The sequence below is a fragment of the Lepisma saccharinum genome, chromosome 18 (assembly GCF_977018435.1).
Source record: "Lepisma saccharinum chromosome 18, izLepSacc3.1, whole genome shotgun sequence".
Lineage (NCBI taxonomy): Eukaryota > Metazoa > Arthropoda > Insecta > Zygentoma > Lepismatidae > Lepisma > Lepisma saccharinum.
The window spans coordinates 29,698,674-29,716,740 of NC_139246.1; the positions used below are offsets into that span (position 1 = coordinate 29,698,674).

An 18,067-nucleotide genomic window follows, 5' to 3' on the forward strand; every position below is an offset into this window, starting at 1 on the left:
GGAATTCCAAATCTGTTGGGTTGAGGATACGCAGAAGTATCGAAATACTCAAGCATGGAAGGATTTTTTATGTCTTCGTATAGGTTAGGTGTTTGTATGCTGTAAATAAAGCTGTCGGTGTCCGTGTACAAAAGTGATATTTTATCATTGTAGAAGGGTTTCATCACGTCGTAATGAAATTCGAACATGTAAAGTTTCGACAAGTCGAGAACCGTTGCGCCAACGTAAATTGGTTTTCTGAATTTCATCAATTTTATATCTAGATTGAAAAGTGCCAAATTCTCGTTGTAAATTTTTCTCGACTTGAATCTAGGATCGGCTATCCACTTCCGACATTTATTCTTATCGGAAATTAATTTCACGTCTACGTGCTTTCTAACATTCTCCATGGTCTTTCCGTACACCGCATTGTTCATTAATTTAAAGAAGTCCTTGTCTAAATCGGAAGTGGCAGCTGTTCTATGTTGTGTGTTAGTTTCTATGTAAGGTCTTAACCACGTGGAATGTTTAAACTTCAGTATTCTTCTAACATTTACTATCTGAACACCCTTCCCAATCAAAAACCGGAGATTCTTGTAGTGGACGACGTATCTCTGTTTAGGGTCCAATGTTAACAAAAGCTTGTCTTGAACCGAGTCGGGTGGACATTTGATTCCGGGAGTCGGAGGCAAATCCGAAAACGTGTCGTGCAGGTGGTCGGAGAATTGGAGATCTACCTCTGCGAAGAAACCACACTCGCTATCGTCGAAATGAATAATGTCTATCGAAGTGAGATCTAACCATTCGAATCCCCCGTAAGGAAGTTTCTGAACCATGGCATGTCCGTAGAGATTATTAACGTCGGCGTAGAAGATGTAATTAGTTGCTCGATTTGATTCGTATTCTTCTTTCATGTGTACGTGATTAGCTTTTGCATGTCTCTGTACGCATTGCACCATTCCACCTCGTATCCCTCTTTCGATAAATAGCAACATGTCAACGTCCGATATCAGTTCCAGCTTGACCTTTGTCTGGAATAACATTGCCGACCACGCTAATCCTGGTAGACTGTAGAAATACGCTGGATCTAATTTATAAATATTCGTTGCCGTTTTCCTGAACGCTTGAAAAACATCCGCGAGTATCGTCACGTCTAATTTTAAGTATGCGTCGTGGTAGTCTCCGAGTGTCCTACATCCTAATTTCTCCCACATGAGTTGCGCGTGTTGGTATTCTTCGTCCGTGATTCCTTTCTCTCTGAGTCTGCTGTAAAATTCTCTTGGAAGTGGAAGAGCGTCGTCGTTAAATTTAGAACCATCACCATTCGTAAGGATAAACCCCTTTACGTCTAACGAGTTCTATGTCTACGTTGGGAAAACTAGCTCTAGTTATTTTAAATTGATCGTCGGTGAGTTTGTTCGCTAAAGCATCCAGACTTGCAGAGAGAAATCTATACGAATCCAGAAAGCGCAACTCGATTGTATTTTTCGTTCCCGGAATCGACACTTGCTTGCTGAGACTAATGTAGCGTTCTTCATTCTCGGCCAAGACACCTATACGTTTCGGATCGTAGCCAAGATGTCTCACCAGGTGGTGAAAATCATATCCGCTTCCGTTGTGAAAGAATATGGGGATGAATTTAGGTTTCTGGATTTTAAGATTGCACGTGTTGCAAATTCCACCTATGTAGTTTCCGCCGAAATGATCGTGGTGGAATATTTTTTTGTTCTCATCAGTGAAACTTTGATCACATACCGGACACACCTCAGTGGAATTGTAATTTTGAAGTTCATTTTCAGTTAAAGGTGCCATCGGTTTTGATGTAAGCAGTACGCTACCAATTACCTCAACCTCCTCCACCATTTTTTCCAGGAAGTGTTCGATTACATTTGGCCCGCGGTATATATATGCTTCATTTATTTTATCACGTCGCACAACAACATAGCCGAAACTATTAGGTTGATGAAGCTGGTACGGCGTTGTGGAGGAAAGTTCGGGATCCGGTTCGCAGTAGGAGAGTGGTTTGAGGAACTCCTCGAAATCTGCGACGATGATTGCGGGATGTTCCAACAATGCTTTGTGCATTTTGAATTCTTCGACTTCGTTCGTTTCGGGCATCAACATTCTAGCCGGTCTGTTGTCACCGCAATAAATTTTATGTTCGGCAAGTTTATCGATAGCAATTTGACGTCCGGTGTAATTTTGATAATCAAGTTGTTTTCGATCGTCGAACGTGGTTAGGCATCTCGGGCAAACTTCGATGTTGTTTGCATACTTGGTAGTTTGACTTCTGACCAAACGTGATAGAGAACGAATTAGCGTGTACTGATGAACATCCTCGTTTGAAATTAGAAGAAGATTTATTACACGAGCATCGTCATCGTCGATATCGCTTATCCTGACGGGATGCACGAGATATTTATCTGACGTGAAGAAATATACATTAATAGCGATGCGTTTTCGTGCACGATTTTCGAACTTTGTTATATCCGACAAGGTCACCGGGTATTCGATGCCAGACATTACACTTTCAAATTCGGACTCGTATTGTTTGTAATGTCCAACCAACTGTGGATTATTTTTGCAATAAACAGGATGCAGTGCAGCCAATATACACCAAAGAAAACACTTGTTATCGCTGTTCTGTATATTTAACACAGCCCTCTTGTGTTGAATGTTCGGTGGAAGAGGAACGTAGCTGGAAGCGCGAAGAGGCGAGAATTTATTCACGTAAACGGTTAACGTGTGAGGACTTCCACATAGAGACCATCCCGACCCTTTAGCCTCGAAATCGTCATGTTTCTTAACCAGCTCGTTGGAAACTTTATAATAGAAGTTGTCCAAATTTTCGACGTCCGCCAAATGAAGAGTCTGGTTTTTTGTACGATGATAAAAAATACTCGTTGTGCCATCAACTTTCTCGTATTCGGAAAACAGAACAACGTATACTTTTATAGAGTTGTTTTCAACTTTATCTTTCAGAATATTTAGTACAGATGTTTTCGTTTCATCCAAGAAACTAAGGATGTCACGGCCTGCTTCTGACTTAATTGAAAAATCCTGGAGTTGGTTGTTGAATGCAGATCTAATTGGTTTGCGTTCATTAGATAATTTAATTTGCTTGGAAGTGGAAGCTTCCGTTTCTGAATTATCGATTTTCCTTTTCGATGCTTGTCCGGTCGATGGTTTGCAAATTTTGAGGTGTTTACTTAAATTTGTAATGCTGATCATCTTTCCACATCGAGCACAAGGCTTAGAAGGTGACGAACGATTAATTCTCGAACCTGTTTCGCTACATCTTGCCCTGTGTACCGATAAATTGTTCCTTGAGATTAGCTTCCCACAAGTAACACAATCAGTTTTATCATTTTTACGATTGAAACTGGTGGTGGATGCCATTGCTTTCTCCAAAATCACAGAAATCAAAAATTCTAGTATATAGCGATACAATTTTCAGGTATGTTATTTTATATAGAATTTCTTGGAGTGATTACAAAACTCAAAAATTGAATCTACTGTAAATAGAATTTCAGGTATGTTATTTATATAGAATTTCTTGTGTGCGAATACAAAAAAAACTCAAGAATTCAATCTATACTGTGAATACAATTTTCATGTATGTTATTTTATATAGAATTTCTTGAGGTGATTACAAAACTAAAAAAAAAATCAATCTACTGTGAATATAATTTTCAGGTATGTTATTTTATATAGAATTTTCTCAGGGCGAATACAAAACTCAAAAAATCCCATAGGACAAAAAAACAAACACGTGAAACTCTATAGAGGTGTGGTAATCTATAACCGCAGCCGTTAGAGAACCTTTTACTTTCTTTTGGTTGGGCACCACGCACCCCTGGCGAGGTTATAGGGGCCAGGGGATCCTAAAAAAAAACAATTATTATTATTATTATTTGTTGGTTTTTTTTGCGTCACAATACGGAAAAAATAATGAGAGGCACATACGCGCGCGTTTGTATGTGTGTGGCACATCGTTTCCCCCGAGAGAGAGAAAAAGGTTTACAAAGGTCACGATATATAAACATTTGATCCCGGACTTGGAAAAAAATTACGATAAGGTGCACTCATCCTTCAAGGATGAGAAAGTGAATTTACTCATCACGGCTTTTCTGCGCCGTGAAACATCGTCAGCGCAATAAATGAGGCGCGGAACGTGGAGAGAAAGTGAGATTTTCAGGTTTTGGTGCGATTTTCTTAGAGGTCAAAAAATCAGGGTAGTGCTCAAAGGTACATATTGACTACTACTCTAACTTATGCTCGGAAATCCAAAATGGCGACCGGAAGTGGGGTTATCTTGGAAACGGGAAGACTTAGCAAGAATCTGTTTGCGGTACGCCTATATGTAAGTAAAATATCAATAGAACCTATGATCGGAAATCCAAAATGGCGACCGGAAGTGAGGTTATCTTGGAAACGGTAAGACTTAGGAAAAATCTGTTTGCGGATTCATCATTTACGCCTATATGTAAGTAAAATATGAATAGAACCTATGTTCGGAAATCGAAAATGGCAACCGGAAGTGGGGTTATCTTGGAAACGGTAAGACTTAGGAAGAATCTGTTTGCGGATTCATCATGTACGCCTATACGTGAGTAAAATATGAATACAACCTATGTTCGGAAATCCAAAATGGCGACCGGAAGTGAGGTTATCTTGGAAACTTTAAGACTTATGAAAAATCTGTTTGCGGAGTCGACGACTGCAAGATCAAGAACGTTTATCTCAAGAATGGGAGGAACGAAGTGTTCCCGCGCGAGAATTACAACCTCGACATGACCAAAAATAATTCCACGACGCACTGCCTGCCAATACTCTATGCAGCGTCATCCTGGTCGCAGAGAAGTCCTTCGTCCACGACGTGAAGAACGAGAGGGTGACGGAACAGTTTTAAAATTCATAAAAGAATTGCCACATACTAAAAAAAAAAAAATTAACATCCAACACATTTTAGGTTATATAAAATTTGAGAAACCTTAAAATACTGAAATATTAAAACAAACAGAGTCCAATGTAAGTTACTTCGGTGCGTAAATAAAAAAAATGATAGGTTAAGTTATATCACTTAGGATCGTAAAAAAAATTAAAAAATCGTAAGAAAAAGGGATAGGTTAAGTTGTATCACGTAAGATCGTGATATACCTACCAAGTACGAGTGGGGAAAAAAATTTTGCAGTGAAAATTGTACTAAAAACATCGCTAAACGCTAAAACGTCGACAAAAAATTGTCAAAATATGTCAAAAAGTGATATTCAATTGATAAAAAAAGAGGATACCTACAAAGTACTATTTTGAAACAATCAATTTACACTACTATCTTTATCTTCCGTTGGTGCATGTATGTTTATTCAAATAATTCTACACCACCTACTCTGTAAAACTGCATATGATATCCTATCATTAATAAATTCTACTGTTTTAAGAGCAGAGATAATTCCATTATTTATGAAGAAGCCTGTTTCAAAATTATGATTTTCAGTACCACCATAGAAAAAAGTATAATTTTTAGTTTTACAATTCCCTTCTCCTAGCCACCTAACTTCCTGGACAGCTAAGACATCTAATTTATACTTAATTATCTCATTAACTGTAGACTGAAATGCCCCAGGCCGGTAAAGGCTCAGAACATTCCAGGTGCCTAATTTAATATCCTTATTCCTAATGTTGATCTTATCGTTAATCTAGGGACCTCCCAAAGTAGACCCCACCCAGAGATCCGAATGGGGGACTATTTTACCTCCGGAATATTTTACCTTCCGAACATCCATGGCCTCATATTGCTGTTTCTTGACATGTCTTTTTAACCTTGCAGAGTTCTCAGCTCTACGCCTAACTCCCAATATGAATGGAGGACCGCACCTGTTGTTGGTCAGCGGATCCCTCGGATCTAGCTGGGAAGATCACATTGTAGTCCACCAACCATACCCCACTTCTGCCGATTGTGGGACGCTCATAGAACCATGACAGGACAGCTCTGTAAATCCCAACATAGCAAAATGTTGAATATTTTACTCTGTTGGTTGACTAACATATGTACAGTATGTAACATTGTTATTCGTACACATAGAACTTCCGAGGATAAAATGTCATATCTACTAGTAAATATAATAATTTTCATATGTACCTGGAAATTAATGTTAATTAAGGTTTCACCAACAAATGTCAATAAAAATGTATGTTCAAAGTGTATAAACAGAGCATATAATTTGTGTGAAGAGAGAAAAACACGCTGTTTCATGCAACATTGTTATTCGTACAGGCAAGAGTTTCAATCTTTCTCGAATACAGCGCCACCGCTATTCGGTCTATTTCGTGCAGTTTGCAACTTTGTAACAAGTTTGAACATGCGGGCGCGCTCCCCGTGAAGCGGAATGCTGGCGTAGGTATTGTTGTAGGCCTATCGTCTATCTATCAGCGTGTTCGAAATGGGCAAGGTGAAGGAACTTAGTTCCGATCTGAAGAATGTTATTATAAATTTGGCCCTTAGAGGTTATTCGTTAAGAAAATTTGGACGAAAAGTCAATAAATCACACTCCACAGTTCAATACATAGTAAACAAATTTAGAGACTAGAATGCCGAATGTGCCGAGAAAACCAAAAGAAAGACGGTTGAATAAACGTGATGAACGCTTTATTTTAAAAAGAGTTCAAGAAAAACCCCGACTAAGTGTTCCTCTGTTACGACCGTTTGTAGAAAATGTTGCTGGCAAGATGATGTCGGATCAAACTGTCCAACGTGGCTTGTGGAAGCATGGATATCGTGGTAGAATACCACGAAAGAGGCCATATGTAAATAAGGTGAATCGCAGGAATAGACTTTCATTCGCGAAACAACACATCCACAAGGTCCAGGAATTGTGGGATAGTATCATATTAATGATCACATTAACACAGTTCCTACAGTTAAACACGATGGTGGGTCATTAATGATTTTGGGCTGTATGTTGTCCAAAGGTGTTGGTACCATCAAGTTTATTGATTTATTATGGATGCATATGTCTATTTGGACATATTGAAGAACAATGTAAAGCAGAGTGCCAAAAAAATGGACATGCCGCCTATCTACAGATTCCATCAAGAAAATGACAGTAAGCATAAGGCGCGAGTTAACATGAATTGGCTAATATGGAATGTGCCCAAACTACTAAAAACACCAGCTCAAAGTCCAGACTTTAATCCCATTGAGCATTTATGGGCAGGTTTGAAGAGGCGAGTCCATAAAGCAGGCGTCAAGTCCAAACAAGAGATGAAAACTGTTGTGCAAGACGAGTGGAATAAAATAAGCTCTGAAACATATCGGAAACTGGTTAATTCTATGAAGAACAGGTGTCAAGCAGTAATTAAAGCCAAAGGATGCGCATCAAAGTATTAGAACTGTCAGTCAATTTGCTCTGAATATACTTTTTTATTTTATATTATTAAGTGTACGAATAGAAAAGTTGTACAAAAAATGGCATGTTTCACTTTCAGTTTCATTTAATTGATTATTGTAATTGGTTATACAGAATTTGGGTAAGATTTTATATTCCTAATGAAATAAGTTATTGAATTGTAAAGAAATAATTTCAAAAGAGTGTATTTCCTTTCAGATATTAAAGCATTTTCTTTGAAAATCCGTGTGTACGAATAAGAATGTTACATACTGTATATGTATGTCAATAATAATATTATTGAAAAAAGTAGGTTTACACCACTATTAACCCATTGACGTCATGTATAAATACCTTCGGAGTTGACCAATAAATCGTATTTAAATTCCGTAGTACGGCAGTTTGTAGTGCAAAAATATATTAAAATAATTGCCTACATAAAAGTTGAAAATGTTAAGTTTTCCATAAAAACCAAACTTCGGATCAAAGAGTTGAAATGTGAGAATTTATAAGCTTTATTGGCTCAGAACTGTGTAATAATCCAATTTTTTTCTGAAAATTATATCTGGTTTGGGATGTGTAGAAAAAGAGTGTCAAAGGAATATTAGCATTGACACCAGATTCCAAGAAAAATTGAGTTTTGATCCTAGTGTCGAAATAACAGATTATATGCGCTTTGAGAGGCTAAATATGCATAAAAACTTGAAAATTACTTATAAATTTAAATTGGTTACTAAACTGGGAAAAATGCGAAATTTTGATGCCAACATAAACACTATGACTAAAATTTCTCCCAAACTTTTAAAGCTGTCCTTTAACGAGGCGTTTCCTTGTTAAAAACAAAATGAAACAACTACGCACGCACTAATTGCGTGAAATATAAAAATATAATTAAAAAAACAGTTGTGTTGTATATGTACTTTTCTGATGAATGGAGCATAGAGATACTTGGTTTCCCCAAGTATACAGGGGTCGGAATTGTTTTGGTCGCCATTTTGAAACGGGTCAGTGGATTACAAAATCATATTCGCAACCTTTTCACGTTTTCTGTGACCTTTACAACGAGGTATTACTCGACCCACCCCATGCCATTTGAAATTTTCGAGGTCTTCCCTAACTTTAAACGCCCTTTTGTGGGTCACGCGGTTTCATCCTTTTTTAGTCCCGCAGTCATCATGTGGCATATCGTTCGAAAGCTTGTGTCCTGAACTTTCCGAAACTGTTATGGTGCTGCACTTATCTTAATTGTTAAGCTCGGTATACTCGATTTGGATCATCTTCCTTTTTTTTGCAAAACCATTTTCTAAACGGAAAACGGTAGGTGGTACAGACAAATGTTTCATATGACAATCGTAGTTTTTCCCCGCCTTTCCGAATCTGCATTCCAAACATATCCTTCCCATTTGAAAATCGCACGAACGCGCATGTGCCCCCCACTAAAACCACAAAGGGTTGCTTTCGGGCTGTTGCAAATACTTTTTACGGATCCTTTGGGCCCAACTTAGTGGTGCATTTATTTGTTTCAACTTGATACGATCTCCTATTTTTATTAACTTCCAAAATGCGGTCTTAAATATATAAATGATTGAATGCATTTTAAAGTGTGTTATGTTTTGTTGTAATTTTTTGCAACCTTGTAATTCTAAAACCACTCTTGCAATTTATTTTTCAGGATGAAGTGGGAGGTTTCGTTGCGATTACTCATGGATACATGATTTCCACATTACTACGGGTTTTCCTATTTTGTTACTTTGGGCAAGCAGTTATTGACGAGGTAGATATATGTTTCAGTATTATGCTGGGTTACACACGCACACACACACTTATATATATATATATATATATATATATATATATATATATATATATATATATATATATATACATACATATATATAAATTTAAATCAATTTTCAAACCATATTAAAAACACATACATTGCTACTTTATTCATGTTGAAAAGTAAATATCTTGCTTTCAGAGTTCTTCTCTGTTCACAACTGTGTACGACACTGCTTGGTATGAAGGAACGGAAGACGTCCAACACTTTCTAAAGATTGTTACAGAACAATGTAAGAAACCTCTAAAGTTCTCAGGAGCCAAGTTTTTCACTTTGTCGTACGATTTTTTCTCTGTGGTAAGTTTATTAGCACAACTTCATTATTTATCCTCCTAGAAGCAATATGCAAACGGACAGTCTAGCGGCTTTTCGGTAGACGATCCTGTGAAGGCACGTTACCAAAAACTAAGAAAAGTTTAATATTTTAATATTTTTAGTACACATTCTCTTCACTTTAATTGACATATTTCTTGTCTTGTGTTGTTTTAATATTTTTATATCCAAAAATGTTTTTAATATTGGGTTGCTTTCTCATAGCGTGGATAAGAATCGTATACAGTAACAATCAAAATTTTTTTTGCACCTACAAAATTATAACACTGTTAAGACTTGTTTCCATGTTCATATAAAACATTAAAATGCTGACGAAAATGATTTACCTAACTGAAAACTAGATGATTTAAGAATATTTCACAGTAGCCGAAATAAAACTATTCAATCAGAATTAATATTTTTTCTAATCACAGAAAACCAAGGAATGAAATTTGTTGTTCTACACTGTCAATAGGTAGTACGCTCACCTCAATTAAAACTCTGGAAGTTAGTTTCTTTATACAGCATATTTGCAGAAGATACAATTCAAAATACAAGTACTGTATATCAATATACGCTGTATTAAATACAATTTATTACTAACTTCTTTGACCCTGTACAGTCGTGAATTTTCTTCTGAACCCTCTTTTCGCAACATCCTCAGAGTCTACAAATGGAGTATATTTCTTTAGTATCTACGTTATGGAAGACCATAAAGAGAATTGAATATACTTATATTTATGCTTATGGATGTAATATTATTTTCTTTTCATATCATTGTTTTTGTTTTATCTTCCAGTTGCTGGGATCTATCGTCTCCTACTACTTGTTTCTAACACAGTTCAAGTAAAACGAAAATGAGAAATACTCTCCTACTTACATGCTATAATGTGAATTAATGTCAATACACTTTATCATTATATTGTATTAATGTATAATTTCAGAGGTGTATGAATTCAATACAATAATAAAACATATTTTAAGCACAGAAAGTTAATTTTGTGTATGCTTTAAAATATCATGAAGACTTGTGTAGCAAGTGACAAGTGCCATATTCATCCACCCTTTTAAATCTTTATTCTGTATCACGCCGAAGGAGTGACTCGAACCCGGGAACCCTGGCGTCAAAGCTCGATAGTCTAATCACTTCGCCAAGGGGTCCAGCTGAAGCGTTGCAAGTAACTTGCGACAAGCACATTACACCGGCGACCTTCAGTGGATCCCGCTGACACGGGAATCGACAGGAAATCAGTTGAAATAACGTAACGTCAGCCTTATGCAAAATGTACCGTTAACGACAAGACGAAATTCGTCCAACGGCTTTAACGATCGGAAATTTGAATCCCCCTTAAATAGATCGCGAGACCAGATCTCAGCTCCAGTTGTAACCAGAAAGTTATCGATTAAACAGTTGTTGCCTCCAATTTATAGTCTGATTACCAAACGAGTTACAGCGAGAAGTGGTGCGCTATGAAAGTTTCATTTCAAGGATAGAGCCTGCACACAAAATCCTAAGTTCGATCCCAAAACCCAGTGAGGTTCTGTACGATTTGTATCTAAGGGGAAGAAATTAATCGGATACTGTAGAATACGTTCTCCTCATCTCTGCTGGTCCTTACATTTCGATTCTACAATATAAAGTAGAGGTGTGGCATAACTTTCTTACACTGCCTTTTCAGAACAGGGGCGTAGATAGATAGCATATCCGAGAGAGGTTTTAACATAAATTTTGAGAACGTTTGAGATGTAGCACAAATTTTCATTTTACGCTGAAATCGTCAGAAATCAAAATACCGAAATAACAAAAATAGATCAACACGAATAAGTCAAAGATGGCACTATTTGGTATTATTTAGCAGCATTTGCTCTGATTGTAGACAGAATGGTATACTATCAGGTGTCAGGTCATTATATATTGTGTTGAAATGTGTAGAAGAGAAAGCCCTTTAGATATTCTCACTCAAGTTTTTTCTACGTAAAACAGGTTTGAGCTACATGTTGTGCGCATGGCCATTCGAAATTGGAAGGACGATTTTGTCATTGACAATTTTGCATAGATAATTGAAATAATTTACCAAACGGTGCTGAAAGGGAGTATGTAAATTGAAAATGGACAAGACAGGCATTGCTGAAGATTCGCGTGGAGAGAGAACCATGTAATGAACTATAACTATGGAAAATGAAAAGTGGAATTGATTGAAAAGAGTTGAGTGTGACACGCCATTGGCCAGATTAGAGCGCATATTCTATAATTGGGGAAATAAATGTCTTTAAATAATTGGTGAGAGCTGATATATCACTAGTTCCGAAACTAAACAGTAAACCTAAGAAACACGTGGCCCTTTCTGCTCCCTGGAACATGTTCATCGAATGTGAACTTATGGGTAAATCTTCATTAGACAATGCTATTTTAATGCTATTACCAGAGATGGAGTAAGATGACTTAAAAGGTAATGTTTGAGAGACCTAGTGAGAGTTCAACTACCAGAAAAATACATTTCATGTAAAAAATAAACGATCAGGAAAAAATATATGTGTAAATAAGAACCATAATAAAATATAAACCCTGTGTTGATACTCAATCTCTTGAAGGTGTAAATAGGAGTATAAATTGAACTTGTGCGTTGCGTCAGGTGGATTGAAGAACTTTGATTACACACTCATTTCAATAGCCCCTGAAATTATCTACTCCCCTCTTTTCCATTCGCAAAACGTGATGCAAGCATATCAAGAGACTAATAACTGGGAACGGAGTTCTTGCATTTAAAATATCAAAATTGCGCTTCAGATGTCAGTAATTGCCACTTGTAATATATTTCATTCTTGCAGTTATCTTGATTCAGTCGTTGAGGATGGACACCAAGTTTATGCCTCGAGGTCTTATAGCCATTATTTGGCCAAACATCATAGCTTTCAAGCTATCTGGCTTTTATATAATGGATTTTTACACCAACAATAGCTTGTTCAAAACAACAATGCGTACGATATTCTGTGCTGTGATCACATCGATTGTGACCATGCATTGTTGTCTATATATCGCTACAGCAGCCTTTACCATTAATGATTTTAATCAATCTTCAATATTATTCTCCTTATCAATTTTTACTATCCATGATGTGACAAAATTATTGTTCCTATTTTTGAGGAACCGTACGTTCTACAAAACTGTGACCTTGTGGGACGAAATTGAGGATCATCCATTGTTTAGAGAGTCTGGCGAAAAGGCTCGCCACAAGTCATATTCACACAACAAAAGGCGTCCATTTACTTTTCATGCTTGTGTATCATGAATGCCTTCCTCTTATCGATGTGGCAGTTTATCAAGGGAGACATAAAAGAGGAAAATATGACGGGAAATACTACCATTGTTGTCACTCAAAAACGTCTAATTTTTTAAATCTGGTATCCTTGGGATAAAGATACTGCCATCGGATATGGACTGACTTATGGTAAGAATGACTTTTTTTTAGTTTATGTAATAGTGTTAATGTAATGCAAGATGTTAAATTTTTATATTGAAAATTTATCTTGTATTTGAATACCAAACGTGAATTTTGATTTTCTTCAACACATAGTTTTTCATACAAGGATTTGTTGTACAGTGGGTAGCAAAATTTAATTGTACTAGTAATAAATTTTTAACCGGTGTGTCTATGTAGGCTATTCTTATCGATATTTACTCCTACACGTAACTGTGTACTTGGACATTCAAAATTCTCGTGTACTCCTCACATGGCATGACTAGTAGCGACATTTTGCGTGAATAATGATGCTAAATGTATTGGCAACTTAAGTGTTGATGAACTTTCACTGGTAATGAGTCTACGACTGGGTTGAGAAGTTTTAAAAGTATGAATTTTTTGAAAATGTAAATACCTCGGTGGTTTTTCCGTCGATCACGAGAAGAAAGATATTATTGGGTTATAATGAGTTAGGTTTAGGTTTAAGTCCACTTTATGCGTAGAAGGGTAATCTGGACTGGACCTACAGTTTAAAGTAAGATCCGAACCACAACGTGCCTCCACCGAAAGGCTAATCGATAACCTGACACAATCAATTTGTCATTTTTCACAAAATTTGTGTGTCCTTGGCAAGAAATGACGCCACAGATTCGATCAAATGTTATGTTGGGTTGCCAGTATGCAGGCGGGAAAACAGACTTTTCTGAACAACCGTGGCGCCGAAACAACGCACAAACGAGAAAAATGTTACCGAGAAAAGTTGTTTATTCTGATGTCATATATACGTTCCTGTGGTCCGTGGGCTCCATTAAAATGAGCCCTGTGTATATATATATATATATATATATATATATATATGGAGTACTTTTTGTGAAAGTGCCCCTGAACCTCAATTTTTAAAATTCAATGCAATGCTGTAACTTTATCTTATCTTGTGAGTGAAGAACCTGAAATTGTCTGTTGGATACAAATTCAAGTATTATAAGTACAAGTTAGAAGGTATTTCATATGTTATTCGTTTATTCTAACTTTTTGATTTAGTTGTGTTCTCTATTGTGTCCCACCCTTGACAAAAAAATTAAAATCTACCCTAACTGTTACATTCCCCTCTCAACTTCACTAGAATATTTAGAGGTCAATTACCATCTCTCTATGTCGTAAATAATTAATTTTTCATAATTTTACGATTCACAGAATTTAAAATAGATTTCTTATTATTTGAAGAGGCAGGATTTCGTCTGTCCTACCAGTGACACAAAATTGTTCATTTGTAGCTATGAATCTGGGAAAGTGTTTTAAGGGTAGGTATGTATAATTAACAGTATTTATCATATTTCATTTCACAGAAACTGTAAGAAAAATGTTGCTTGACTGTCAGTAGAATAATTACTTTAATACACAAAATATAGTCTGCGTCTCTCTCATATATATATATATATATATATATATTTATGAGGTATAATGTGTGAAGATAGAGAAGAAACTCGTTCAATGGTCTCTTTAGACAGTTCATTCACCTTATGTTTCCGCCGACTTCCTCTAAGTTATCCTAGAAATGCACTGCATTTCCTAATGCCTCCGTACTGAGGTTATACGGGAGTTGACGAAAGTACACCTCGCCGGTAGAGGACTTGAGGATTAATAACCTCTAGTCCAGCAGGAGTATAACACATGAGGTCCCAAAGGACATTGCTCTCAGTTAACTCAGTAACTCATTCGATACACTTGGCGCGGGATAACGGAGGAGCGTTGGTACGTCCAGAATCACTTGCGGATTTTAATTTTCTCAAATCTTTCAGTTTTGTTTGTTAACATAACGAAGGAAAAAAATGTGCTTCATCGGAAAAGATGATGAAATTCCTCTCAATTCACGAAATATCTGTCGAACTGAACACGAATTTTTATAATAAATTAGAATAATCTCTATGCGTTGTTGCATTGTATATATCTCCGTGATAACTTGCCACAGACTTCTTCATACAGATGTCACAGTTCCATCTCGTCATTTCTGTCAGTGTTGCCATAACAATCTTCCAAAATTCTGACGTTCAAACTGGTAGACCCTTTATATAGTCACAATCCTTAGTATATTTTTTTAAAAAAAATATGCAATAACTTACAAGAAATATAATTTTGTTTCAATATTATGAACCGAACACTAGCACATTTCTTTTAGTAAACTTTAAAACTCTTTAATGGTTTAATTTAATTCACTCCGACGTGTGCTACCAAGTACTTTTACTCTGGAGTTAGTATTTGATACTTTATACTTAATTGTAATATGTTATATAACTCTATGTTTCATCCTGTTTCAGATTCTCATGGGTGCTTTCTCATACTTCATCGCGTTAATGGAGCTTCAATAAATGAATCTGTGTAGAGTGGACATTGGTCTTACTATTTTCACACACTTTAATTTATGCAGTGCGGAGTTCAAGAACTAAAACACAAGACATCACTAGAATTCCATAACTGAGCCCCGTAGCTAGATATTTTGGCGCTCTAGGAAGTTGCTTTGCGCACCAATGTTGCCAAGCGCTGATATGTTATATCCGTTCTTCCATATTTTCTTCTAATGCCATAGCTTGTGAGCTTTTCATGCTACAAATTTTGAAATGAGTAAACAAAAAACAAACAATTACTGGTTTGCATTTCTGATTGCTTTAAAATAGCATATTTAGGAATATGTATGTCTTAGTGTCTATAGAATATCCTACTACAGTAAAACCTCATTAATCCGGACTAATGGAGGGGAATACGTTGACCGGTTTAACGGTTAATTGCATTGCACTTTGGGTGAAGCAATTCGAATCCACTGATGACTGTTGATGTTCCGGGACTTGACATCCGAAGCTATGTTTCCTTAACCGGAGACGCGAACCAAGGATCGACGACCGTCCAATCGGGCGACCGCGGAACCCTGAACCAACAGACCAGCGGTAGAGTTGTTTGGCACCTCGAACTGGGGACTTCGGTCTCCCGGACGTATTGTCAAACCCTTTACAATCTTTCTGTCTTTTCTCTTCATCTTCTTGTCTTTCTTTCTGTCTTTTCTCTTCATCTTCTAGTCTTTCTTTCTGTCTCTTCTCTTCAACTTTCTGTCTTCTCTCTTCATCTTCTTGTCTTTCTGTCTATTCTCTTCATCTTCTTGTCTCCAAGTTTTCAATAAATCTATCATTTGGTTCACAGATTCAGACTTGTTTAGACAACCTTGGCATTTAAACCTAGTTCTATCAACATTTTCATTCGTGGCATCCATATTCAAACAACTCAAGTGGAACAAACACTCGCATCCTTGACATTTGACTGTTCCTTTTTGGACTTGGTGTCATCAGAGCAGCACTTGAAGGTCAGTATGGTTAATTTTCTTTGTTCCCCCATTAAATACCTTTTTGACATGACTAAATACTACTATTTCAGTTTTCACACTTTTAAAATGTAAGTCCTTTTTCTTGAAGAACCTTATCAAACTAATGAAGTCTCAAGTTATTGTTTCTTATAGGAATCTTCTACTCGTCGTTGGTCATCTTCTTCGACTGCAGTGGTCAGGATTCTTCAGCTTCTACGGCACTACTGCAACTTCGATTCTAACGAAGATCTCTTCCGTAATAGTCGTCTGGCTGGATTCTTCAATTGTCGAGCCTCTACGTTGTTGTATGCCAAGAAGAATCTTTTAGGTATCGGTGGTTGAAGTTCTATACTGTCCAGGCCCCACATTGGGCGCCAAAAAGGATCTGTTACGTTCCTAGTAACTTTCCTCACCCTTTACTCCTATAGCCGGAAGCATTGAGGCTCTAAGGGTCTACACTGAAACCTATCTTCAGGGTAGGTGCAGAACAAATCCAACCAAAGTACTGAAGTTTTAATGAAATGTTTATTTACTGCTTGAGTACTTACAGCCAGTGGTTAGGTAACTCGTAACTGGTACTTGGAGATCAATAGTTAATAGATAATTTCAATCTTACTAGAAAGGTCAAACTAGGGTGGCCCAAACCTAGGTTTTACAGAAGAGCGGCATACACCTATTCACTTCATCTTAGACTTGGAGTTATCACCGGAGATGGCCAATTTAGGCTTTTACAGAAGAGCGGCTAACACCTATTCACTTCTTCCTAAATTGGAACTTATTTCCCATTCGGCTAACCTAGGTTTTACAAAAGAGCGGCATACACTTATTCACTTCTTCCTAGATTAGACCGTTCCTATTTGGCCATTCTAGGTTTTACAGAAGAGCGGCTTGCACCTATTCACTTCTTCCTAGACCGAAACCAGAACAGACCTCCTCACAGACCAAACTGCTTCGTATTCATACCCAAAGTTCCAGCCTCGAACCCCTGTCTTTAGGTAATTTCTTATTACAATATTCCAAATTACAACACAAGGATATTTTAAAAATACATAGTTTGGCTATCACTAATTTACAAAGAAAGTGTACATATTCATTTGAGTTAACAATTATTTCTTTAACGTTGATAAAATCTTACATTTTGTAAGATTTTACATTGTATTCAAAGAGTTGCCGCACAGTAGGACCTGGGCGTCGTAGTTGATGAGAAACTCTCCTTTTCTGAGCACATCTCTGCAGTCACTAAGGGTTCCATGTGTTTGTTGGGTCTACTCTACCGTTTTACCGAAATAAACTACCTGCCTCCTCTCACCGCCTTCAAATAGTTCGATTCACCTAAAATTAGATACTGCTATCCAATGTGGTCTTTGAGATACCCTAAAATTTAGATAGACTACATTCTGTTCTAAATGTGGTTACGTTTCTCTTCTCAAAGCCAAGATTATGACAAAACCAGCATTCCCTGTAGCAAACAGTGCCCACCCGATGAAATAATTTAACAATCCAAATATACAATTTTGAAAATCAGGCAGTTGAGTAGAAGGGTGTTAAATAAATATATAAATATAAATAATTTTATCACAAGTAATTTTAGTATGCGTTATCATTTTTGTTGTTAGTACAATTCAATGTTAAATAGATAGTTCTGTATGTTTAATCTTCTGCTAATAAATAAATTAACCATGACAGAAGGTCCAGTTTAATTTGCTTTACATTTTGTACCCTGTTTCACGCCACCGAC

General features: G+C 36.8%; 1 protein-coding gene across 1 annotated transcript in view; it reads left to right on the top strand.

Annotated features, from left to right (window-relative positions):
• Positions 1 to 18,067, top strand: part of LOC146002183 (odorant receptor coreceptor-like) — a 66,078-nt gene that overhangs the window by 25,702 nt on the left and 22,309 nt on the right. The window contains exon 4 of the mRNA XM_083139900.1: positions 16,483 to 16,634. Within this exon, the coding sequence (XP_082996026.1) occupies positions 16,483 to 16,634 (152 nt within the window). The remainder of the gene's footprint in view (positions 1 to 16,482; positions 16,635 to 18,067) is intronic.